Here is a 26,266-nt window from a genome sequence, read left to right as displayed (position 1 = left end):
TCATTTTCAGTATTAGTAGTAGCTTCAGGCTTTTTCATATTTCAAATTTGTCCCTCTCCACTATTCAATGCCCATTATCCACTACTTGATGAATTTTTATATTTATAGGCATATTATTTTTTAATTTTTTTATTTATTAAATTAATAAAAAAAATCTAATAAAAATTAAAAAAATTTAACTTTTTTTTTTTTTAGTTTTTTCCCCATAAATCAACTAAATTTCATTTTTTAAACATTTTCATTAATTTTGAATATTTTTTTATTTGCAAGTTTTTTTTTGTTTTCTTTCAAATACAAAATTTTCTTAAAAACTACTATTTTCATTTTCTTTTTTATTTTTCACAATATAAAATTATGGTAAATAACTAAAAAATTGTGCCATTCAAGGTTTACCAATCTGAAATCAACTATTAGGTATCAAAATCAACTGCGAAAAGTATCAAAATCAACTACATACTATCAAAACTAACTATATATTATCAAAATCAATTAAAAAAATATCGAAATCAATTAAAAATATATCGAAACCAACTACAAATTGTCGAAATCAAATAAAAAATTATCAAAACCAACTATAAATTATCGAAACCAACTAAAACAAATAGCATAATTCGAAAACAACTAAAAAAGTGACGTAAACAACTATTTTCCTATGCGATACCCAACACAATTTCAATATCAAAATTTTCGAAGAAAAAAAGAAGAAGCAAACGATGGCAGCGTAGGGGCGGAGATGGCGGCGGCGTGGATGAGCCTCGCTAATGACGTCATCGAGAACCCTAACCACAAATATTGACGATTAGATAAAACAACACATAATATTTTAACAAGTAGATAAGGTAAAAGAAAAAAAAAATTATCAATATCAATATAGTATTAGATAGTTGGTATTAGTATTAATATTAGTATTAGTATTAGTTATTCTATCACTATCAACATCAGTATCAATATCAGTATTAGTATCAATATTAGTATTGTCAATATTAATATCAATATTAGTATTAGTATCAATATTCGATAAGTTAGTATCAATATTAGTATTAATATCAATATTAGTATTAGTATCAATATTCGATAATCTATAGTTGGTTTTGATAATTTTGTATTTGATTTTGACAATATTGATACTATTAGTGATACTAATATTGATACTAATATTGATACTATTAGTATTAGTATCACTATAAGTATTATCAATATTATTATCAATTAGTATTAGTATTAATATCAGTATCCACTATCAATATTAGTATCAAATAGTATTAGCATTTGCATTTGCATTAGCATTAGCATTAATATTAGTTTTAATAGTAGGATTATGATTAAGGTTAGGATTAAAATTAACATTATAATTAGAATTATGATTTGTATTAGTATTAACATTAGTATTAGTATTAGTTATTAGTATTAGTATTAGTATTAGTGTTAGTGTTAGTGTTAGTGTTAGTGTTAGTGTTAGTGTTTTGTGTTTGTGTTAGTATTAATGTTAGAATTAATATTAATGTTAGTATTCGTATTAGTATTCATATTCGTATTTGTATTAGTATTCGTATTCGTATTTATATTTATATTCATATTTATATTCGTATTCATATTAGTATTTGTATTCGTATTAGTATTCGTATTCGTATTCGTATTTGTATTGGTATTGATATTGATATTGGTATTGGTATTGGTGTTGGTATTGGTGTTGGTGTTGGTATTGGTATTGGTATTGGTATTGGTATTGGTATTGGTATTGGTATTGGTATTGGTATTGGTATTGGTATTGGTATTTGTATTGATATTGATATTGGTATTGATATTGATATTGGTATTGATATTGATATTGGTATTGGTATTGGTATTGGTATTGGTATTGGTATTGGTATTGGTATTGGTATTGGTATTGGTATTACTATTAATATTGACATTGGTATTGGTATCGATATTGGTATTGGTATTCGTATTAGTATTGGTATTGGCATTGACATTGGTATTGGTATTGGTATTAATTTTGTTATTAGTATTAGTATTGATTTTTGTGTTAATATTATAAGTATTGGTATTAGTATTAATAGTAGTAGTAATAGTAATATTAATTTTGGTATTAGAGGTGGTATGGACTATTATACGTCGCAATATGGACAGTGAAGAGTAGAGGTGGCACGGACTATTATATGTCGCAAAATATGGAGAGTTAAGAGTAGATGTGACATAAAGATATTCATCAAGTCGGAATAGACGACTAATATATTACTTGCAATATTGTCTACTATGAAGATTTTCAGGGTATATAAATGTACATAAAAATTGTATATTGTGACCCACATTTGTTGTTTGTATCTTTTACATGTATATTTATTTTACCGTATTAGTTTATTTTCACTTTATACTAATTTTATTATCTACTCCACTAATTTTTTTTAAACAAGGTGATTTAGAACATAAAGTATTTATTTTGTACACTTTTAGGTGATTATGTTTCAGTAATGTGTACCACTGATTGCATTTGAACAATGTAAAATATGCATGTTACTCGCAAAGAGTGTTAGAACAACTCCAGTGGAGGAACTAAACGGCTATCAAACCAAAAAACTACCACTTTGATACTCTAAAATTAAAAAATCCTCCTCCAACGGAGACATTAAAGTGAGAATTATTTTGATACTCAACCACCCGAGGTGCAAAAATACTCCCTGGAAATGAGGTATAAAAAATATAACCACTTTATTAACCTATCACTATTTGACATGTGGAACTTAAAAATATAATTATTCATATATTTAAAATTTGAGAATTTATTTGATACTTGTGGTTGGAGTGATCTTTTTTCTTTTTAGAAGCAAAAATGTATATCAAATGAATGTTTAATGCTCCATTTTGATATATTTCCATTGGAGTTGCACTTATAGACGATGTCAATGCATGTGCTATAAAACACTACTTTGATAATTAAGTTTCTGTTAAAGATACAAAGTATTGGATGAGATAGTTGTACCGTTTAGGTCTGATAATGTATCTTATTTTTTATATCACAATTTCTGTATTTTATATTTCCTTTTTATCATTTTTTTATATCGGTAGTTAAATCAAATGGAATTGATTTTGTTTTTAAACTTTTAAGATTATATCATATTATTTATCAATTATTCAAAGTTTTCGTTCGATAATTTGATCTAAAACATATTTTTCATTTTTTATATTACCGTCATGTATCGCATTAACATTCTCTTTTCATACATAAAAGTGTTTGATTTACCTCATTGGCATGTTTTTGTCATTAAAAATTTGTACTTAGAATTGATCCCCGTGCATCGCACGGGTGAGTTACTAGTTAACTATCATTGACAGTATAATTACGTTAATTTACTGTCAGTGACAGCACAATTACGTTCAACGTTTAGCGGCGGACGTAAAAAAAAAACATAAAAAAAAACTTAAAAAACACTAAAGAAAGTTAACGCCGGAGACCACCGGAAACCGGCGAAAAAAATCGGAAGAAGAAAAAAAAATTCAACGCTGGAATCCGGCGGCAAAATTTTCTTTTTTTTAAAAAAAAAAGTCAAAATTTGATTTTTGTGGTCAAAATTTGATTTTTGTGGACAAAATTAATTAAATTGGGGTTACAATTAAGAATTGAGTATAAATGGTTGGGGGTAATATTGGCGTATACATGAATGTTTCCTTTATTTATAATACACTAGCATTTTTCCCCGTGCGATGCACGGGATAACATTTCAAATGAAAGTGATGATTCTTTTAGCACATGATAATAACAATTATAATAATTTATTAGTGTTATTGGTAACAACATCGACATTTATACAAATTTAATAATATATACTCATTCAAAAAAAAATATATAAAAACTTAATTGTAATAATATGAAATTGATCATTAAATAATTGAAGTAATTTTTTTTAGAGAAATAGACTGGAGAATAGGAGATAAAATAACAATAATATAAAAAAATAGATGAAGTTGATTATGATTGTGCTAACCGAGATTTGGTGTTAAAGTAATTAGGAAAACAATTGCTCCAAAATAGGAGATAAAAAAAATTATATATACACATAAATTAATTTGTATTTACAAATATGCCAATAGGGTTTCTTAGGTTTCCCTAGTGTTTCTTTCTTTTAAATATATGATATTAAAGGGATGGACTTATTGGTGAAAAAGATATGGTCCCTAAACCTATAATAATAAGGATGCTTGGTTGGAGACTTATGCACAAAAACCCCTTTTGTATATATATTAACAAATTCAAAACATAAGTGTCGGATTTAAGAAAATGTATATTTTTAGACCAAAATGCCCTTGTTTATTATTTAATACATAAAGAGTGTTGGAGAGTTATCTAAAGGGGACAGACAATAATGGACCAAAAGAAATTCTTAAACATTTATAATTGTCATTTTTTTAATTTTGCACAAGCATATACGATCTCACTAAATGTGACTTGATTTTAGAAAAAAATATACATTTCTAGACTAAAATGACAGTGTCCACTAATTAATAACAAAGAGTATTGGATAATAAGGGTAGAATTGAAACTTATGTAATTAATGTTGTATTGGATTCTAAAACATTATTAGGGAACTTAAAATATATGTCTATGGTGACAAAACTTATTAAAATTAAATGACAAACGCAATAAAACCTTTGTTTTACATCATTCATTAATTTTTTCAAAATTGCCCTCCACCCACAAAAAAATAAAATATTCACCAAGTCATATTTAAAATGCATTTATCATTTTCTATTATTCATTTAGTATCTTCATTTTCCCATCTAACATTTTTGTTATTTTTTTGTTGACGTGGAACACATTTTTCATAGCAAGTACGAGGCGGGTTTTATACATGTCGGGCCAGGTTTAATAAAATCAAACCAGAAACGGGTACAAGGCAGGGGTACATGTGGAAAATTTTCCATTTCATAAAGCATGTAGTAGGTGAATGTTGTATCTGTAAAATATATATACATAAGTTTCTTAATTTATTTTTAAATATATGTATACATATTGAAATTAAGTGAATAAAGAAAGGAGGTAGGGTCGGTGGTCCGTTATTAAATTATTTATTAGCGAGAAAAAAATGAAATTTTAAGAAGGAAGTTCCGTCTACGCAACATTTAATGAAAAACAAGGGCCAAAACAATGTACATGTTCTTATTACAACCTTATTTTATTATAATTACAATGTACAACTGCATGCAAATAGATAATTTAAGTTGTTCAATATTTTACTAATATAATTCCAACCAATTAATGCAGAAGTAGGTCGTTTTGAAAAATTCAAATGCTCTCTCCGTTCTATTTTATTTGTTTCTTAGAGATTTTGTTTATTCAAAATAATTTTCACTTTACAATAGTCTAATGACACATTTATTGTATTTTTTCTCAAATTTACCCTTACTACTATTAAAAGAATTAATGACAGAAGCAACTAATGAACGTGATTTTTTAGTCATTTTATTATAATTTTTTCAGAACTCATGTACATTTATTGATTTTCTTAATATGTCCGCATGATCTCAAAACGGCAAATAAAATGAGTAGGAGCGAGTAAACATCATTAAGTAATTTATTTCTTGTAAATGTCTGAAATGTCCTCTCAAATGTCCTTATAAAGTTAATTAAAAGAAAAAAGGTATTTCAAATATCTAATTCAATTTTTTTAATTATTTACACAAAGTCTAGAAAAGCTATTTCAAATATGTTCATGAGGTTATTATTGGAGATATTATTAAACTGATACATTTTATTAATAGTTTAAACTTTTGTTGAAATGGTCATTCAACATGGTATCAGAGTCAGACCAAATAAAAAGTCTTGAGTTCGAATTTCACTACCACTCATTTTAAATATTTCAAGTGCTCATTCAACAGTTATGACTTATCTGAAGACAAAGAAAATGAGTAGGTAATTCAAATGCGGGCAATTGCGTAGCTCAATCGTCTCGTCGCATTCTTATAACAAAGAAAATATTTGGTAATGTTTGTTAGTGTTTTTATTTTGTTTTCATTGATTCCCCAAAACAAAATTATATTTATCACGCTTTTCAAATAATTTTCTCAAAAGAATCCCTAAAGTTTCTCTCTCTTTCAGACATGATGTAACTGCTACGGTAAAATAATTTGACTGGTACAGTGAAAATATCTTCACTAAAAAACAAATAAATATCACTTCATCTTTCAATTTTTTTCTTCTAAAATACATTTTTCTAACACTTTTAAACATGATGTGACTGCTACAGTGTATTTTATCTCCTTCCAAGATATAAACAAACATTACTTTCGTTCTCAAATTTTTTCCCCAAAAACATATTTCCTCAAAATGAAATCAAAATAAGTTCCAAAACGCTTCAAAACATTGCCTTTATATTCTTATAGTGAAAAAGATTATACATTTTTTTTTTGTGGTAATTTTCAATATTGTTTTCTGTTGAATGACCATCTCAACCAAAAGCTTAAGCTGTTAGTGAAATGTATCATTTAGTATTAATATCTCCAACACGCCCCTCAAGTGCAGGCGAATTACATTTGAAGCCTTGCACTTGAAATATTTGAATTGGGTGGCGGTGGGATTCGAACTCAGGACCTTTCATTTGGCCTGGCTATGATACCATGTTGAATGACCATCTCAACCAAAAGCTTAAGCTGTTAGTGAAATGTATCATTTAGTATTAATATCTCCAATATTTTCCTATTTATTTGTTATAGATCTTGGTGACTAATAACAAGGCTGCAACCACCGTTCAAAGTCAATTTCTCGAGTTAACGAAAATTTAAATGTATCGATAGAGACTAAATAAAATAAAGTTATGTTAAAAAACCAAATAAAATAAGTAAAAAATTATAAGAGATGGATGATAATAAATTGGTATTAACTATTAACAAATATAGATAGCCGCAAAGCTAGGTGGGTGTGGGCAGCCTAATAATTCACAAGAAGCTAAGTTTGCTGCAAATAAGACGTCAAAACAAAAAGACAAGGGGAAAAAAAGTTTGCTATATGTATAAGGGTTTGTTTGAGCCATTTTTCACTATATTTTTTAACATTTTCAGTCAATTTTACTTGGAAAATTTTGTTTTTTTATATTTTTTTCTCCAAAACTTCTAATTGATTATTTTTTTATTTTTTTTTGAATAACACCTTTTCTTTTTATCATTTTTTTTCTTAAATGTCTTTTAATAGTTGTTCTTAAACAATATTTGATTTTGTTAAAGAAATGTTCGTTTTTTATAACATGTATCATGAAATGATTATACTTCAATATTTGTTAGGGAAAAATAAAAACTAATCATTAACACAAAATATTATATATTTGAACTAAAATTTAATTATTTTTAATAAAATGAATATTAGAAACATATTTATAATAATTAGTCTGTGTGATATATACATGTCTAAAACACGCGTTGATTCTATTAACAAAATGAAAATAGATGTTTTAATACCATTTGTGATTAAATTATTAAGTACCCAAATTTAAAAAAAAAAATGATTTGTAATTTTGTTATAAATGATTCATTTTTATTTTTTAATAAATTATGGAATTATATTTTATTATTCTTTTTCTTATTATAATATTTTGTGTTAAAGTGTATAATCTAGTTTTACAGAAATACAAAATAATAATATTATATGAAAAAGAAAAAAAAAATTGCCCCAAAAATTGCTCTGAGCACAGGCCCTATAATCCTTGGTTTTGGGCTACTCCTAATTCTCCAGTAAACCTCAACAGTTATTCCTCAATTTATCATGAAATATGTTTTGTTAACTTATAAAACTTATTGGCGCGAAATCACTTCAAAGGGAAGCCCACTTTAGGCGAATTTATTCATTATACTTTCCAATAATGTCTATTTTTTTGTATTGATAACATATGTATTGTTACTCAATAAAAAAAAAAAAACATATGTATTGACATAATTATAAATAAATATTTATTGGCAAGTGCCAACAAAAACATATTAATAAAAGAATGAAAAATATAATATATGAATAAAGAATTTATATTTTATTTGAATAAAATAAAGATTAGATGTAATAAATACATTTCTACAAGCTGAGCTCGACGAGTCGACTCGATAAAAGCTCGAACTCGAGCCTGATTATAGTTGTTCAACAGATTTATTTATTTTTATTTAAATAGTATACATAGTAACAAAAATAATATTAAATAAATACATATAAGAATTAAAAAATATATTGTTTTAATTTATACTGATAAAATATAGCAATATTAACATAAAAATTAGATAAAACTAAAAATTAACAAAATGAGCTGAGCTTGAACCTGGAAAATGAAAAGCTCGATGAGCTCGAGCTCGCAAAATTGGACACGAGCTTGAGCTTGAGCCTCGAAACTCTGACGAGCTCAGCTCGATCACACCCCCAAGCAAGACAATTGCAGGAAGAAAAAGAATCTAGTAAAATAAAATAGTCTTCAACGTGGATTCAATCAATAAATGCGAGATCTATTTTCACCATACTACTTCGATAATTTGCAAACAACCCCCTTCGAGAAAATCGAACCCAAATTTGTTCCGACAAAACTGACATAAAAAACCGGTGGGAGACTCAAAAGAACGAAATATGTATCTCTTCTAATGGGGAAACCGCTAATCAAATAGTAAAATATATAAATCTAAGACGATGTGCATATTTCAACACGAACAAAAATACATTAGTCTAATTTACAACAAAACAGACTTTTCGAAGTTGCTATTGCAATCAATGGTCGATGATCACGTTGCAATTTCCTATTCATGCGACGACAAGAAACGCTGAAAATCAATTAACGTATTAGTAAATAAATTCTATTCAAATACTACCGTGCGCTGCAGTCGATATAATTTGTCGTATCAATCTTCCACCATATTCACTACCAATGACTTTAGACACGAGCCATTACATTGTATAAGCATCATTCGAAATATTTTACTTTGTTTCTTCAATTATATTGCATGTAGTGCATATGTTTCTTTGAAGATTAAAAGAACCTTAAGTATTAGGGCGAAGAAAGCAAACCCGAAATACGCTAGGATGACATCACATATCAAGATTTCAAGCTCCCGAACCGATTAATTGCCTCCACATTGTAACAACTGTCACACACTTCGTTCGATCAAAGCATTATTTCAAGAATCATTGTCCAAAAATTAAAAAAACCCAATCTTTGCCCAATTTCCGGCAAACGATAGTTTACATCAAAATAATATATCTTCATCGTCACTATCAATAGAGTAATCTCCTTCCTCCTCATCGACATCACTATCCTCGTCGTCATCGTACTCATATTCATCCTCTCCTTCATCAAACGAAGAAATTCTCAAACCAACAAACTCCGAACCCCCGATAAATTCATCCAAACTCAAATCCTCCACTAAACCCCCGTCAAACTCACTAACCGAAAACCCACTTCTCTCGTCCGAATCTTCCCTCCATTCTTTACTCTTCAACTCCAAATCACTCTCCTTAATCTCACCGTTCTCAACTCCAATCCACGGGACCCACACATCCGCGTTCCGCCCAAGCGCCCTACCCCTATCGCCCACCACCACGGTACCCAAGTTAGCCTCCCTCGCTTTCCTCAAAGTCTCCGAGAAATCCGAATCGTCCGACACGAGAACAATCCAATCGACCCCTCGATTCATCGAGTGCAGCATTTGCTTCTTCAACGCCCAATCGGCCGCCTGCGGCTTGTCCTGCACGGTCTTGACGTACACTCCGGCCCGTCTAAGCTCCTGGGCCAACCCGTACCCGGTTTTCGGGGTTAACAGATTCCGGGCCGCCTCGTTGTACTTCTCGTTGCCCTCGATGAATCTTTCTTTAAAACGCTGTCGTTTCTTGCCCTTGAGGCTTCTCATTCTGTTCAGTTTCTTCTGCCTCTCTCTCTCGTGAAGCTGTTTGAAGTGTTTTTTTAAATCCATATTTGTTTTGCATTTTCGGCCGCAGACGGAGCATACGTAGGGTTCCGGCGGGGCGGCGAGGCCTTTCCGTTCGAGGAAATCGAGGCTGCGGCTCTGGCGGCGCTCCTCCACCACCCACTGGGGGAGGTGGATGAAGGCGTGGCGGTTGGCGTACGCCGCCATGTCGACGACGTCGCCGAATCTCTGGGCTAGGGTTTTGAGAGCCATCGCCGCCTCGTACGGCGGACCCCGCGGCGGCTTGTTGTCCAAATCCCAGAGGACCACCACTTTCTTCGCCTTCGCGGCGTACACTCCGGCTTTTGTCCGAACCATGTCGATGTCTGGACTCGGAATGCAGGATTTTATGGCGCGCCGCCGCCATTGATGGGGTTTGGTGGTGGCCGGAGTTGTGGGTGGGTTGAAATTAAAGGCGAGATTTTGAGAGGGGGTTTTGAAGGTGAATTGGGGTTTGAGGGGAAATTGGGCAATCGAATTGATTAAAATCGCCATTGTTATGGATTTCGGAGCTTGATTCTGAGAGAGTGGAGAAGGTACTACTAGCGTGAGGGGAGTAGGCCTCCATTTTTCATTTTTGGTTCTGGATCATCTTTTTTCAGTCTTATTATTATTAGGACAAAATGCACTTCACCCCCTTACAAAATCAACTTTTTGCACTTTCCCCCCTGAAAATATACAAAAGAGACACTGCCCCTTCAAAATCCAAAATAGTGAGCACATTGCCCCAGAATCAACTTTTGTCCATAATTTAATAATTCAAACTACCTAAAACACACAGTACACACAAATTCAAACATTATCAATTTAATAATTCAAACTAATTACCCACTAAAGCTTTAGTAAATGTTCGAAAAATAAATAAAGACAAATAATAATCATCAACAATCGATGGAGAAGAGCTAGCCTGATTCGCGAATCCAGTTTCGCGTAGAAATGGATAAAAATATTACCTTTAATGAATCTTTTGACCGGTCGATGGAGAAGAGATGGCCGCTGATTCGATTTGATTTTGAAAAGAAGAACCCTAAGTTGGCGGATTCAATTTGGAGAGATTGTCGCTGCTGGATTTGAGTTTTGGGAAAAAGAAAACTCTAGGTTTCCCTAATTCGATTTGAGGAGAAAGGCATTGATAAAAAATGGAATATAAGCGGGAAAATAAAAAATCAAAAAATAAAAAATAAATATAAAATGACATTTAAATGTAAATGACGAAATTACCCTGCCGCATTATTGAAATCCGGCGAAATTCTGAACGGAATACATTTTCGGGGCAAACTGCTCCTAGTTTTATATTTTGAAGGGGGAAAGTCTCTTTTATATATTTTCAGGGGGGAAAGTGCAAAAAGTTGATTTTTTAAGGGGGTAAAGTGCATTTTGTCCTTATTATTATCATCAACAAAGAAGATATTGGGTAATTGGCACTCGCATCCTCAAACTACGTGTCATTCGCACTTTGCATCCTTAACTTTAAAACAAGGGTAAATTACAAACACCCCCCTGAGGTATGGTCAAATTATAAAAAAACCCCTCTTGTTTGGATAATTACATCTACCCCCTCAACTATGATTTTTTCTTACCTTTATGGTGCCAAATTCAACATAGTCATCTAGATTCCGTGAAATGTGCTCTAGTTTGTACTATTTGTGTAAAAAATACAGTTTCCGATGCACCACAAACTGATATATACAAGCTAAAAATCACATATTATGGTCATCTTGCTTCATAATGTAGAGTTTGAATGGGATAAAACGGGTACAAAAGTGATAATATTCCATACAATCTCGAAGATTCCATTAAATTTGATGAGTTGAGGGGGGTGGTTGTAATTATCCAAACAAGAGGGGTGTTTTTGTAATTTGGTCACACCTCAGGGGGGTGTTTGTAATTTACCCTTAAAACAATAACGGAATGCTCCCTTTAATTACTATTTATTTGGCACTTTGCACCCTAATTAACCTTTTTAGGATTCAAAATTTCAATCTAACTCCAATAGGATTCAAAATTTCAATTGGAATAAAATCACAAGTTCTATGTCAAACCAAATTATAACTCCAATAGGGTTCAAAATTAAATTTGATTTTTTAATTTCTCATTCCAATTTCCATTTTTTTTTATTGAAATCCAATTTCCATTTTTTCAATAAGATTTATATGCATTATGTGGAATAATCGAAAAATGTAGCAGGATAAAATGAAAATTGTATATCTTTTAAAATTCTGAATATTCGGGAAAAATTCCGGTTTTCTAGAATCTTCCAAAAATTGAAAATTCGGTACAATTTCCATTTTTCTAAAAAGGAATAAAATTTTCGAAAATTCAGATTTTTAAAAAAAATAAAAAAAATAATCATTTTTTTTTATTTTCTTAATCAAAGTTGGAATTGACTATTCATTTAAAAAAACATTTTAAATCGAATTGGATTTATACTGCCAAGGTGTCGAAATCGAACCCCAAGTGTCCTGGAACCGGGCTCTTTTGCGTCGGACAGAGGAGACCTGGAAAAAGGGAGCGATGAAGGGTCATTCCCCAACATTAGCACTATGACGATCTAGTCGCTGAAAAATCCGAGAAACGCATGGGGATATAGAGAGGAGTGTTTATGCTTCTATTGAAAACGCGTGAAAATGGGGTGGAGATAAGTGAGTACCTCCTTAGATTAAGGCTCTAATTAATTACTAGGATAAATGTGTGATGCATGATAACACCTACAAGCAAGACATCTTATTAAGCTACATGTTTTTTTTTTTAAATACCATTGATAAAATGTTCCTACATGCCAATTGCCGCGCACCACTCCACCTCATGCCGCGTCCCGAGCACCTTTGCTACCAACCAACCTACCCTAGACGCGTCGCAACCATCTTCCGACCACGCCGCCTACCAACCCTACACCTACCGCGTCATCCAAATCGATGTTATTCGCGCCGCCGACGACAACTCTCTCCCACCAACTCCTCTTGCATGGCCGCCAACAAAAGCCCATGTCTCCTCTCACTTCAATGATAAATGTTGAAAATGGTGATGGTAATTAGCAAAGTCCCCGGTAGAGTAGGAGTAGTGAACCACCAAGCTATGGGAAGAAAACTTGAGTTTCATAAATAAGTTTCACGAATTTGCTATTGAGTCCCTTGGATTTTTTGAATTAAGATTTCAAATAGAAGTTAGAAAAAGGCATAAAGCCCCTTTAACTTCTGAAAAGGGCAAAAAAAATCATTCAAGTTTATAGAATTATAAAAAAAATCCTAAATTTCTCAAATAATCGCAAAAAGGGTCTTCAAATACTCTAAGGGCCTCTTTGGTTGGGGGTATCACAAGGGATGGGATGGGTTGTACCGTTTTGTACAACGTTTGGTTTGCTTGAGTTAACCATCCTTGACTGTTGGGCCCACCCATATAATACTCTATTCGAATTATTGTTAATCAAGCCAAAGTTGGTTTGACTAGTTATCACATTAAATCCTCTTTTATAATCCATGTGTAATGTTGAAAATATCCTTCGAAAATACATTAATTACGAAATTAATAGGTATAAATACTACAATCTTCATCTTCTCCTTTCTTGCATCGTGCCCTAGTTTTTTTCAGGTAAAAACTCATATGAACAAAATTAAAAAAATAACCCCACCTTCTTCCTTCTTCCCAATCTCACACCTCGTCACCACCTTCCTTGTTCAAACCCAATTTCTTTACTACTCTCAATTTTAACCACCGCAGCCCCACCCACCACCACCGCCCTCCTCCTCTCACATATGCAATCAATCACTTCCTGTAACAGGAATTAAAAAATAAAAAAATAAAAAAAGCGCCCCAATTTCAACAATCGAAATCGGAACCCAGATATGGGGATTGATAACTACAACATCCGAAAAACGAACCGTAACGCCAGCAACGAAGACTTCATGAAAGCTTACTGCCGCCTCGCCATGATTTGGCATCCCGACAAAAACGCCAAGAAGCAGGAGGCCGAGGCCAAATTCAAGACATAGACATCCCATATGAACTGAATTCCTCAGCGGCTTTGTTACGCGAATTCTTTCGAGAATTAACGCTGCTAGTGCTCATTACGAGATATGAACATACACCAGCTTTTATATAATTATGATCCCGAGAAAAGAAAAATATAAAAATAAAATAAAATAAAAAGAGCAAATTATTGGAGAATTTAGGGTTTCTTCTGCAGAAGATTGTACCCAAATCTAAATGAAGAAGAGGGAGATGTATTGATAGAGAGAGATAATCGATTAATTAATAAATGTATTAAAAGGGGCAAACCAGTAATTTACCTTAAAAATTCATAGAAAACAGTGTTATCACCTAAACAAAAAATGATATTATTATTGCAGGTATTATTAGTTTCTCCCCCATAACTCCAACTAAATAATGGATTACTCACTGTGAATCAACAATTTAGTCCATGTATACCATATCCCATCCATAGCTATCTATCCAAACCACCCAACTAAAAATGTCCTAAAAGCTATAAGATATCCCAAAAGAAATTTGATAAAAATCATAAAAAGAGACGACGATCTCCACCTAATACGTCAAATATACATTCAAAACATCTACTCTCGAATGTCCCTTACTACCCGAGATAATCAAGATCACCAAATTCTAATTTTACATGGCATAAAACTAGTACTATATATGTTTTATCCCCCAAAAAAGGTGTCTTGTTCCTTAACATTTATTTCTCCCACCTTTTGTATTTGTTTTAAGTAAACTCCGATATAGAGAGGACCCCAACTGTGCTGGAACCGGGCTCTTTTGCATCAGACATAGGAGACAACGGCTTCATTCTCCGACGATCTAGTCACTGAAAAATCAGAGAAACGCAGGGGATATAGAGAGGAGTATTTAGGCTTCTATTGAACGTGTGAAAATGGGGTGGGGATAAGTGAGTACCTCCTTCTCAGATGGAGGCTGTATTTATGCCTAACTGGTCTGACAGCTCGCGGGAACCACACCTATTTTGAGAAATGTCTCATTGTCTCATCATGTCGAATGTCATTGTGACTGAGGCGAGCTCTGAGCTCATTCTCATCTTATTCCGACCTATAGATCCTTAGGTTTCCTCTTAGCTCCTTGAGGGGCGATCTAATTACTAGGGTAAACGTGTGTGATGTATGATAACACCTACAAGCAAGACATATTATAAGCTGCATATTTTTTGAAAAATATCACTCATAAAGTGTTCTTTCATGTCAATTTCCGCGCACCACTTCTTCTCGCACCATCTAATACAATAAATATATATTCAAAAACATCTACTCTCGAACGAACCTCGCTACACCAAATAATCACGATCACAAAATTCTAATTTTACATGGCAAAAAACTTGTACTATGTTTTATCCCAAAAAAAGTGTTTTGTTCCTTGACGTTTATTTCTCCCAATCTTTTGTATTTGTTTTAAGTAACGCCCGATCTCACTTTAATTAATGTCTCGTCACGCTATCCAAACAATATCCCAACAAAGACAAGTTTTAAATCACACGAATTATTCATGTCCCTCTCTCTCTCTCTCCTTTGAAAATCAAGAATGGCTCAACAAACACTATCTTTATGCATAAACAAATGGTGTCGGTTTTAAACAACTACATATATATACACATACACACACAGACGCAATAAATTTATATATATTTATTGAGAGGGATTAGGAGAAAGGTCAATAAAGAAAGCTGCTAATTTAAATGTGATCCGTGTCAACAAATTAATATTCCCCCACTTTAATTCACATATCTAATTCTTTCGTCTTTCTCTCTCTACAATTCTCTCTCTCCTCTCATTCTGGTCTCTGTTGTTAAGCCTTTCTTGAATCAGTCACAGTCAACGCTCTCCTAAAACCCATTTCTTTTAAGACAAACAACAATTGTACATGGAAAATAAAAAAACACACAAACACCATACCTAGGTGTTTTTTTTTTTTCTTTTTTCTTTTTTTTGTTCATCGGAGAAAAAATATGATCATCGGATGGCTATACGTAGCTCTGATAGCAGTTTCTACCGGAATTCTCGCTCTTGTAATTCTTCTAATAATCAAGAAATGCTTCCGCCGCAAAAACCCAAGAGATTCCGACCCGCCGGAAAGAGACCGGACTTTGCAGAGCGGAATCGCCAGGCTCCATCAGGTCAGCCCGGCCCACAACCACCACCACCACCACCACCACCACCGGAAAGATAACAACCCAGCCTTCAGTTGGGCCGATCATCCTTCCTACGTCACCGAAGCAGTCGAAAATGGGTGGTCAAGATTCGCCTTCGTCACAGCCTTCACTCCTCCATCGCCGCCGCCTTCCGCCGTCGCCGCTAGGTCCCTCCTCGGCTCGTGCGGCGGCGGCGGCGGCGATCGTGCCGCCGGCGTCGAGACGAATAATAATAATAACAACAACAACATCGAGATTGGTTGGGAAGTCTGCGAAGGATCGGCCGATTTCATGCAGAAAATCAGACTGAATGCATCAAACGGCGGTTCCACGGCGGGGCCCGCCGTGTCGGCGGTCAGGGCGGGCCTGCCTCTGCCCGGCCCGAATTTGGGGAACGCGTCTTTCCCGCAAGAAGCCTACTTCGAGGTCACGATTTTGTCGAGTAGTGAAAATGCGTACGATCGCGACGAGTCGGGAAAATTGGAGGGTGATAGAATCAAACTCATCGGCGAAGATTTTAATGCGAAGAACAGCAGCAGTGGTGATTCTTTGGGCCATGTTAAGAGCAGCCATAGCCAGAGGAGCAGCACCAAGATCGAAGAAGCTGTGTCGAAAATTGCGAAGAAACAGGGTGTGAGGAATGAAGGTGTTTCACTGTGTGTGGGGCTGGTCGCCGGCGGCCATTTTCCGGTGAGATTTCCGGGCAGTTTTCCGGGGTCTATTGGTTTCAATTCGAGTGGCTCGGTCTATCTTGATGGTCAGTTTTTTGTTTTACCTGCATTTATAATTTTGACGTTTGCATTTTGTTTTTTTTGCCTGCATTTATTGGACTTGTCAACAACTCATTATAATGTTTTTATTACCACAAATCAAACATATAATAACTAACTGCAGGTATGTAGGGTAAGATTAAATTACGAAAAAAGCTTTTGTGTTTGGATAGTTATAAGTTTATAACAAGTCCTTAACTATATATTATCTTACACGTTCATTTTCACGGTGTCAAATTTACCCATTGCATTAAGAAGTTTTTGGAAAACAATACATACTTGAGGGATGATTGTAACTAACCAGAAAATAGGGGTTTTGTCGTAATTTAATCTTACCTTATGGATGAGCGTAATCTACCATGACTAATAGGTCAAAAGCCAGAAGACCCTTTGAAGTTCATCATGGAATTTGCGATTTTTTTCTGCAATTTTCAGTTAAAATGACATAAATATCCTTTTCGTGAGGTTGTCTGTTAAAGGGGACGGTCTAGTTGTTGTAATGAGTGAGTTTGCGTTATTTCACCCAAGTTCGAATTCCATTGCCGATGGTCAATGGATCGAACTTGTCACACATTGTTAACATAGTGTAATTTATATCTCTTGTATAATTTACAGACTATTATACTAGACCATAAGGTCACCTATATGATTTTTTGTCCTTTTTAATGCAAAGGCAATGTGCAAATTGAGATAATGGAGCAGCTCCACTTATTGTATAGGATATTTCTGAGCTGTTATAACCATTACTTTTTTATCAAATTGTTCATCATTTTTGTGAATTTAGGAAACTTTTTCAAATTTTAGTGCGTCTTTTTGCTCTGAAAAATGAGAAATTCCACACCAAGAATAAGGGCTTATTCTATCCTATATCCGATGAATTTCATCGAGTACAATGCGATTTTGTACGTGTTTTTTTTTTTTTTCCATTACACGTTTTACACGACTACATATTCATGTTCGATTTTGCCTAAATAATTACTCAGATGGAGTTTGCCAAATGTAGTATCTACAAGACCAATAATAAGTAGCAACTGAAAATAATCGAGTATTTTAATGTTTATTAGAAGCTTCAACTTAGAGAGCATTTGATTAAGCTTATAAGCTGTTTAAAAAGAGTTCACATGATGTTTAAGAGGTTATAAGCTCTTCGAGCGTGTTTGGTATTTTTTTAAGGAAATTTTAAATTTTAGAAAAATAAGTTGTTGGTGAGCAATTAAGATTTTTTTCGAAAAGTACCGTTATCCCACATTTTTATTTAAGATCCTGTAATGAGTAAAAATAGCTTATAAAATCATTATCTGTACACTTTAAAAACAATTCTAAAAGTAAAACGTAACAGCTTATAAACTCTAAAAACAACTTATCAAATGTAGCAGCTCGTCATACATGCATTTAAATAGTGATTCCAACTTTTCTAATATTGCCACATCTGCTTTTATTTAACATGGCAGGTGTCACAAACTTGAAGGTCATATATATAATACAGACCAAATTGACAAAATTAATGTTATTTTTTTCATATATGTTTAATTATTTAGATATTGTAGTAGGTTACTTGCAGCATCAGACAAACATACATAATCAAGTCAAAACAATTATTTATGAACCTGCATTATGTTCTACCTAAATATATTCCCAATAATTAAAAACAATTATTAGGATTGAAAATTAAACAATAATTTATTTTTATTGAATAGTCAGTTGTTTGGATGAACTTGGAATAAGAGAATATTCCCATCTCTTTAATCTTTTAGACTTACTTAATTCATTGTACCAATTAGAATGATATTTGTAATTTACAAAGTTCATTTATTCTTTCTTTTTTTTTTTGTAAATAGTGTTTAACCAATCACCTAAAATCAAAATTATTTTTCCTTCCTCAGGAACAAAGCTCGTTTCCGAATCGGAAACAAACGAATGGGGAGGAAAAGCCGAAAATGTAATCGGCTGCGGATACAATCCGAGCCAGAAAAAAGTATTGTTCACGGTCAACTCACAACTAGTACACGAAATCAGTTGCAAGAGAGACGAATTCGCTTCTCCTCTGTATCCTACAATAGCATCATCAAACACGGCAGATATCACAATATTAATAAATCTCGGTCAAAGCCCTTTTCGATTTGCACCGGCAAATCTAACAAGAACACGAAATCCGTGCTTTATAGGCGGACCCTATTCGAATTCTCCCGCCTTAAGTTACGAAGAAGACAGTAGGGAGCTTTTCTCGATGGGCAGGATCGATTCTCATTGGCAACAAAGAAGTGCAAATAGAAGTAACAATAACACGGTGAATAGTATTAGAGATATCGAGTACGATCAAGAATCGGAGGGCGATTTGTTCGAAATTGTCTTGGATAGTAGCGGAAGGTCTCCCTATACTACTTTACATCAATAGTGTTTTTTTCGGAAATTTATTTATTTGTGCGACGAATTGAGGCAAAGTATCAATTGTTTAACTTTGTTGTGGTGCGTCTACTCAATATATATACTCAAAAAGATTGGATTTTTACTACCATGAAGTTGAAATAATCGAGCAACGAAATTATACCTTAAGTCGCAAAATCTACCACAAGATTTAGTTCCAGAATACGATCAAGAATCGGAGGGTAAATTGTTTGAAATTGTCTTGTATAGTAGGGAAGATCTCCCTCCCTAACTACTTTACATCACTAAATTTTCGGAATTTTTTTATTTGTGCGATGAATTGAGGCAAAGAATCGATTTTTTGGATATCTTTGTGGTGCATGTACTAGAAAAACACGAAAAATATTGTATTTTTACTACCATGAAGTTGAAATAGCCGAGCAATGAAATCAAACCATAAGTCGCAAAATCTACGACAAAACGGATAATATATCTACACAAAAATTTAGTTCCCGAAATAGCACACGACTTCGAATGTTTTATCTTGATACTAATGCAAAAGTGCATACCGATATTATCTAGACAGGTGACGGATATTGCTTCGCCTGTTGTCGCACGCGTTTCTTGTACTCGTCGGGTTCCTGCAAAAATACAAACATACTACAAAAGTTAAGCGCATCGAATAATATTACGAAATAAAATATTTAAATTACAAAAAGAATCTGGAACCTGAATGAAAATCTGATAGCCATCGGTTTGAGCCGGATCACTTGGATTGGGCAAGTCAAGTAGATCTTGAATGCCGACAAGAATTTGCTTCACCGTAATTGCCGGTCTCCAACCCTAATAAATCAATAAATAATTTTAAAAATAAAAAACAATTTCGCGAATATACATTTGAATTAATGGGAAAAATACTTACACTGTCTTCATTGAGAATCGAGAGGCATACGGTACCAGAAGGGTATATATTAGGGTGGAAGAAATTAGGAGGGAACTTGCATTTCGGAGGTTTGATAGGGTAGTCTTCGCTGAAGTGCATCGTCAGCGGATAATACCCTCCTTCCCAATCGGTCTGCAAATCGAAAAATCGAGGTTTTAAATATCGGATTATTTTATTTTTTTTATAATTATTTTTACATATGTAATTCGATAACATGCTTCGTAACAAAGAGTGTTCTTAACTAGGGCCAAACCATTCATAGTTGAACACATCATACATTCGGTATATTAAGGTCTCGTTTGGTTGACAAGATATATAATCCAATTGTATTAGTAGACCTAGGAAGGACAATATGCCTAACATAATATATGCGGGTCGATCCGACAAGTTATAATTCAGGATACAAAACATCAAAACACAGTTCAGTTATTTAGTTAATCATGGCTAATCTCCCCAACCAAACGAGCCATAGATTACAAATCGAATGACAACATCCAACCCTAGTTCGATAATCCTAGAAACTCACATTAGGTTTACCAGGGATGAGGCAATGCCACACCATCAGATCAACCGATCCGTCTGCACCGGACTCGGGTTTCGCCACAAAACCCTAAACCAAAAATTCCCAAATATATATTATGAATTAAAAAAAAAATCGAAAACACGAGAAATGATTATGGGAAATAATACAAATAATAATAATAATAATAAATTGAATAATAAAAAAATCGAACGTGAGGGTGATTCTTGCGCCATGCTTTGCGCTCCTCGGTAAGACGAGCACGTGCTATGCCTCCCGACATTCTCTTTTAGCTCTCTGCTTCTGTTTCACTCTGCTCTCAGAGAAACGATATATGTGTGTGTGTGTGTATATATATATATATATATATATATATATATATATATATATAGATACAAAAAAGATAGAAGGAAAATGAAATATATAGTAGATATGAAAATATGAATAGGTGTGAAAGAAGAAGTGTAAATGAACTTGACTAGTGGGTTTCCGAGGGAAATGGGATTCGTCTGAGAATTAATTAGGTTTAGGTTTCATGAATCAGCAATTAATTTCTTTCTTATCCTATTTTTTTTCTTATTTAACTTTTTCTAATGTTTTTTTTTTTTTTTGAGGATAAATTACGGAACCCTGAGTAAGGTTGAATTACGAAAAAAACAATTCTTATGTGTGGATAATTACTATAAGTTACAATCACCCATCAACTATGAATTTTCTTACGGTTTACTCTTGTGGTGTCAGATTGATTTAACGTAATCTTCTAGATTATGTGGAATATTCTCCACTTTGTACCCGTTTTACCCCTTTCGAGCTCTATATTTTGAAACAAGATGATCAGAGAATGTGTCTATTGACTTGTAAATATCAGATTGTGGTGCATCAGAAATTACGTTTTTACACAAAATAAGTACAAACTAGAAGATTATGTTGAATTTGACACCATAAGAGTGCACGTGTAAGAAGATACATAGTTAAGTTTTATTACCCAAACAAGAAGGGTTTTTTCGTAATTTGACTGGTGACCGTAATTTATCCTTCTCTATTTATTTATTTTTTCTTTTTTAGAAGAACTTTTCCTAATGTGGTCGTTTTCTTTTTACTTTTTCTGTGTGTGATAAGTTTAGATAGATCGATCTAAAGTGTTTATCAGGTAAATTTCAATAATCTCTCAAACTATGGTTCAATCAATCCCATCGAATTATTCTTGAGTGGATTAAATCTCTTATTAATGCCACTCTTTTACTTTGTTACTTTTATCTAAAATAAATTATTTTTTACTATAATCACTAAAAGGGCAAAAATCACTCAAACCTTTTCTTTCATCAATATTTTTTTTTTTGACAAAAATATCGTGAATTTTTATCGGCTAAAAGTCCATGTGAACAGTGCACACTTAATTTTCGTAAATACTGTCGACTTCTAGACATTTACTATCATTCGAAAGTTCATAAATACTCAATTTACGAAATTAAAATCCATTTTTTCTACTAAAAGTTGTCACGAGTTCAAAATATATCAAAATAAAGTCGAATCGCAAAATTTGACATGCTTCATTAACAAAAAACTATTGAGTTCTTGAGTTCAAAACATGTATTTTCAATAATAATATTATTTTCAACCAAAAGAATTGTCGTTGAAATTTACAATGTATAAAAGTCGTCTAACTGTCACATTTACCAAGTGTCCCTTGTGCAAATCAAACTCCAACGCAAAAAAAAAAAAAAAATAATAAATTAATTAATTAATTAAAAAAAAAAAAAAAAAAAACAAGAAAAAAAGGGGAATCTTTAGTAATTTAGTCATAATATACTGGAATCATGAATTCCACAAATTACAAGATTGGTGTTTCAACTTTCACCATGAATTAGAATTACTTAACTAAGAACCGAAACTAAACCACAGAAGTCACAAATCTACCACAAACAGATATATCAACACCAGATTTAGCTCCCTAAATATTATCCGATATTTATGCAAAAGAAAAAAAATGACACACCACTTCATTTGATTACATCATGCCAATAATACTAATCAGGCAGGAGCTGGATATCGCTTCGCCAGCTGGCACACCTGTTTCTTGTACTCGTCACGTTGCTGCAAACAAAAAAATAAACAGCATCATCAAATCACACGAACGTAGAACGTTTTAAAAGACTTCAAGAAAACCAAAATAATCTCGGTTCTTTAACCTTTAGGAAAAGCTGATTGCTATATGGATGGGCAGCGCTATCTGGATTAGGCTTGTCCAGTAGATCTTGAATGCCGACCAGAATTTGCTTCACGGTAATCGATGGTCTCCAACCCTATTTCCATAAAAAATAAATTAAGTTTTGCGAAATATAATTTGTAATAAAAAAAAAAAAAAAAACGTGACTTACAAGGGCTTCATTGAGGATGGAAAGGCATACGCTACCAGAAGAGTATACATTAGGGTGGAAGAAATTCGGAGGGAATTTGCATTCCGGTGGTTTGCCCGGGTAATCTTCACTGAAGTGCATCGTCAGAGGATAATACCCACCTTCCCAATCCGTCTGCAAATCGGAATAATAATTTAGTCCTATAGAAATTTCGATTCGATGTTTGATGTTCTTTAAAAACCATGTTAACCTTGTTTTTTACAAATAATGTTCAACTAACAAACTGAATCAATAAAAAGAATAGCTCCAAACTGAAAACGAAAAAGCAGAAGCTAATATTTCATAACCTAATTTTCAGTCGTTATATGCGTTTCTTGAACTTTTCGATTTATATTCAATATTACGGTTTGGAAATTCTTAAAAACTCGTGCCCGGACATAAATCAACTACTAATATACATACATACATACATTGCTTTATTTCAAATTCTTCTTTTGAAATACGCATCTTTCGAGACATGTTCGACGAAGCTATCTTCGATTTTGGACGAAAATAAGACGATAGCAGAAGAAAAAACATACCAATGGCTCTTATTGCTACTTATTAACACTCTATCACACACACACACACACACACACACACACACACACACACAGAATCAAACAAAAGCAGTAATCTTTACTAAAAATTCCTCATATTTAAAAAAAAAAGAAAGAAAGAGAAAAACTCACACCGGATTTACCAGGGATGACGCAGCGCCAAACCATCAGATTAACCGTACCATCTGGACTCGTCTCGGGTTTAGCCACAAAACCCTAAATTCAAAAATTCCCCCAAATTAATGAAAAAATTGAAAACCTCAGAAAAGGGCAAAAAAAGCAGTATAATTGAAGAAAAAACGAACGTGAGGGTGATTCTTGCGCCATGACTTGCGCTCCTCGGCGAGACGACCGCGTGCTATGCCTCCTGACATTCTCTTCTCGCTTTGCTTTGCTTTCAATCTGCTCTCAGTATCTGAGTTGACAAATATATTTATTTATTTTGTATGTAGAGAGAGAGAGAGAGAGAGAAGGAGGAGGCAAATAAAGTAAAAGGAATTGACTTTTGGTGTTCGAGGAAAATTGGATTCGAAGAAGGGAGATGGGTTTATGTCAATAAGGGTAGCTTCCATGAATCAGTATAATTCATTTCCTTTTCTACCATTATTTACCCCTTCTTTACTTTTTTTTTTTTTTTTTTTTTTTTAATTCTCTCTTTTTTTTTTTTTTTTGCTTGTCTTCATTAATAAGATATTAAGATATTTATGTGAAAGTTGATTGTCAAGATAAGATTAAATAATTTAATAAAAACTCAATTTTTATTCGATCTCTCGACGTCCAACAGAAAAACTTCTTAAAATGCAAGAAAAGAAATGATAGTATAATTTTTCTTTATTGAGGATACCAAACATCAAACAAAGTCCGATTATTTAGTTAATTATGATTAATCTCCCCAACCAAATCAGAGGCTTCAGAAGATAGCATAATATGATAAGATTCATAACAATGTAAAACGAGTTAATTGCCGATTATTCAAAAAAAAAAGGTTAATTGCTAACTTTTTCGTTTAGTGTTATCACACACATTTTTGGAAAATAGAGATTTTAGAGAAGAGATAAATAGAGAAGTATCTAGTGAATTTATATAATCTATCTAGGTTGGGGTCGAGAACTTTTTCGAGAGTTTGAGAACAACACACCAGACTTTATTTTAGAAATAAGGTCTTGGTAGATAATGTATTATGTGTATTTGAAACCAATGATCTACACTAAAGAAAAAACATACATGTAATTATGTGCGTAGTGGATTAGAGGGTAATTATTTACATGGTGAGATCCTCATCAATGTCGTGTGTAAGATCAAATAAATTTAGAATCATTTACATAAAATAACACTAAATTATGGCAAAATGGGTTTTTTAGTCCCGTAAGTTTACCAGTTGGGAGTTTTAGTCCACTATGTTTCAAAATCAGAATTTTAGTCCTGTAAATTACAAAAGTTGGGAATTTTGGTCCTATGACCTGCTATAACAGGTAATGTAATGGTTGGTTGAATGACTTGGCATTTAAAATATAAAAATAAATAGATTAAAAATAAATTAGGTGATGTGGCTAATTAGTTGGACGATTTTGGAGGGAAATAAAATATACCATAATTCTTTTTATTTGATCAGTGAAATAAGTATTTTTGTAGTAATTATTTTTTAATTAATGTTTCATAGTTTTCAATTGATAAAAATAGTCATTAATTATATTTTATTACTCGTTGTGAATATTTATTACTCTTGATTTGATAATGTATTTTATGTTTGGAGGCTCTAGAATGTTTCTTTTTTTTTCTGTACATTTAATTTCATAGAGTTTTGAATATATTTTATTATTATTTTTTTTTGTTTAATTTGTAAATCTGTATTTGATTTTTTATACTAATTATGATTGTGCATGTCATTTAACTTTACAACAAGGTTTAATAGAAGTTTTCTTTTTCCGGTTTTATGTTGAATTTGTTTTGGTTCAATTTCATTGTAATCACTACGTATAGATTTGTAAAAAAAATGAATTTAATTACTATTTTTATCAAATAAAAATTAAAAAATATTAATTAAACATTAATTAGTCTTAATTAGTCTTATTTCCTTCGTAAAAAATATAGTTGTACATTTTATTAAATGGTTATTGTGGTTCTTTATTGCATATATATATATATATATATATATATATATATATATATATATATATATATATATATATATATATATATATATATATATATATATATATATATATATATATTAATATGTTCAATTTTTCACATTATTTTAGTGAATTTGACATTAATGATTGATCCGGACCGGAATTACTCAATAAGGCCCAAGACAAAAGGCCACTAAAAATAGATGGGCCCAGTTCGCGCGGCCCACCGGAGCATCAAGCCCAGGGTTATGAGTGGCCCAAAAGACTTGTCGGGCCCATCCGCATAAAGGGCGACGGATGGATGACTCGACCCCTCGGGAGGATCTTACAGGTCGGGGGGGGTGCTATAAATGATGGAGCGGCGCATTTAATGTCCTGACAACTGCATTAAATGACGAAATGACCAGGTGCGGCCGAGCAGTTGATGCCCAGACATCCCAGTCAGACCTATTGGAGAGGTCATCATGGCTCCGGCCATCCGGACGGCCCGGATAGAAAGACGGCCGCCGCTA

The 26,266-nt window shown here is 32.9% G+C and overlaps 4 protein-coding genes across 4 annotated transcripts; 1 reads left to right on the top strand and 3 right to left on the bottom strand.

The window, feature by feature from the left end:
• Positions 1-8,907: 8,907 nt before the first annotated feature.
• LOC105971424 (C2H2-like zinc finger protein) lies at positions 8,908-10,528 on the bottom strand. The gene has a single exon (XM_012996277.2). It carries the CDS (start codon positions 10,411-10,413, stop codon positions 9,202-9,204), a length of 1,212 nt encoding a protein of 403 aa, XP_012851731.2. The 5' UTR covers positions 10,414-10,528; the 3' UTR covers positions 8,908-9,201.
• A 5,090-nt stretch (positions 10,529-15,618) lies between these two features.
• On the top strand, positions 15,619-19,354 carry LOC105971459 (hypothetical protein). Its single transcript, XM_012996312.2, has 2 exons — positions 15,619-16,826; positions 18,723-19,354. Exons 1-2 carry the CDS (start codon positions 15,887-15,889, stop codon positions 19,232-19,234), a joined length of 1,452 nt encoding a protein of 483 aa, XP_012851766.2. The 5' UTR covers positions 15,619-15,886; the 3' UTR covers positions 19,235-19,354.
• A 259-nt stretch (positions 19,355-19,613) lies between these two features.
• LOC105971322 (SUMO-conjugating enzyme SCE1) lies at positions 19,614-21,025 on the bottom strand. Its single transcript, XM_012996170.2, has 5 exons — positions 20,881-21,025; positions 20,673-20,756; positions 20,126-20,278; positions 19,933-20,046; positions 19,614-19,844 (listed from the first exon to the last, which is right to left on the bottom strand). The coding sequence occupies exons 1-5, from the start codon at positions 20,947-20,949 to the stop codon at positions 19,782-19,784; spliced, it is 483 nt and encodes a 160-aa protein (XP_012851624.1). The 5' UTR covers positions 20,950-21,025; the 3' UTR covers positions 19,614-19,781.
• A 1,406-nt stretch (positions 21,026-22,431) lies between these two features.
• LOC105971296 (SUMO-conjugating enzyme SCE1) lies at positions 22,432-24,209 on the bottom strand. The gene is made up of 5 exons (XM_012996142.2): positions 23,928-24,209; positions 23,755-23,838; positions 23,045-23,197; positions 22,856-22,969; positions 22,432-22,760 (listed from the first exon to the last, which is right to left on the bottom strand). Exons 1-5 carry the CDS (start codon positions 23,994-23,996, stop codon positions 22,698-22,700), a joined length of 483 nt encoding a protein of 160 aa, XP_012851596.1. The 5' UTR covers positions 23,997-24,209; the 3' UTR covers positions 22,432-22,697.
• Positions 24,210-26,266: the final 2,057 nt, after the last annotated feature.

Source organism: Erythranthe guttata, chromosome 3, assembly GCF_056151865.1.
Source record: "Erythranthe guttata isolate IM_541 chromosome 3, IM_541, whole genome shotgun sequence".
NCBI classification, from domain to species: domain Eukaryota; kingdom Viridiplantae; phylum Streptophyta; class Magnoliopsida; order Lamiales; family Phrymaceae; genus Erythranthe; species Erythranthe guttata.
The sequence above is the reverse complement of the archived record's forward strand: the minus strand, read 5'-3'. Positions and strand labels throughout refer to the sequence as shown.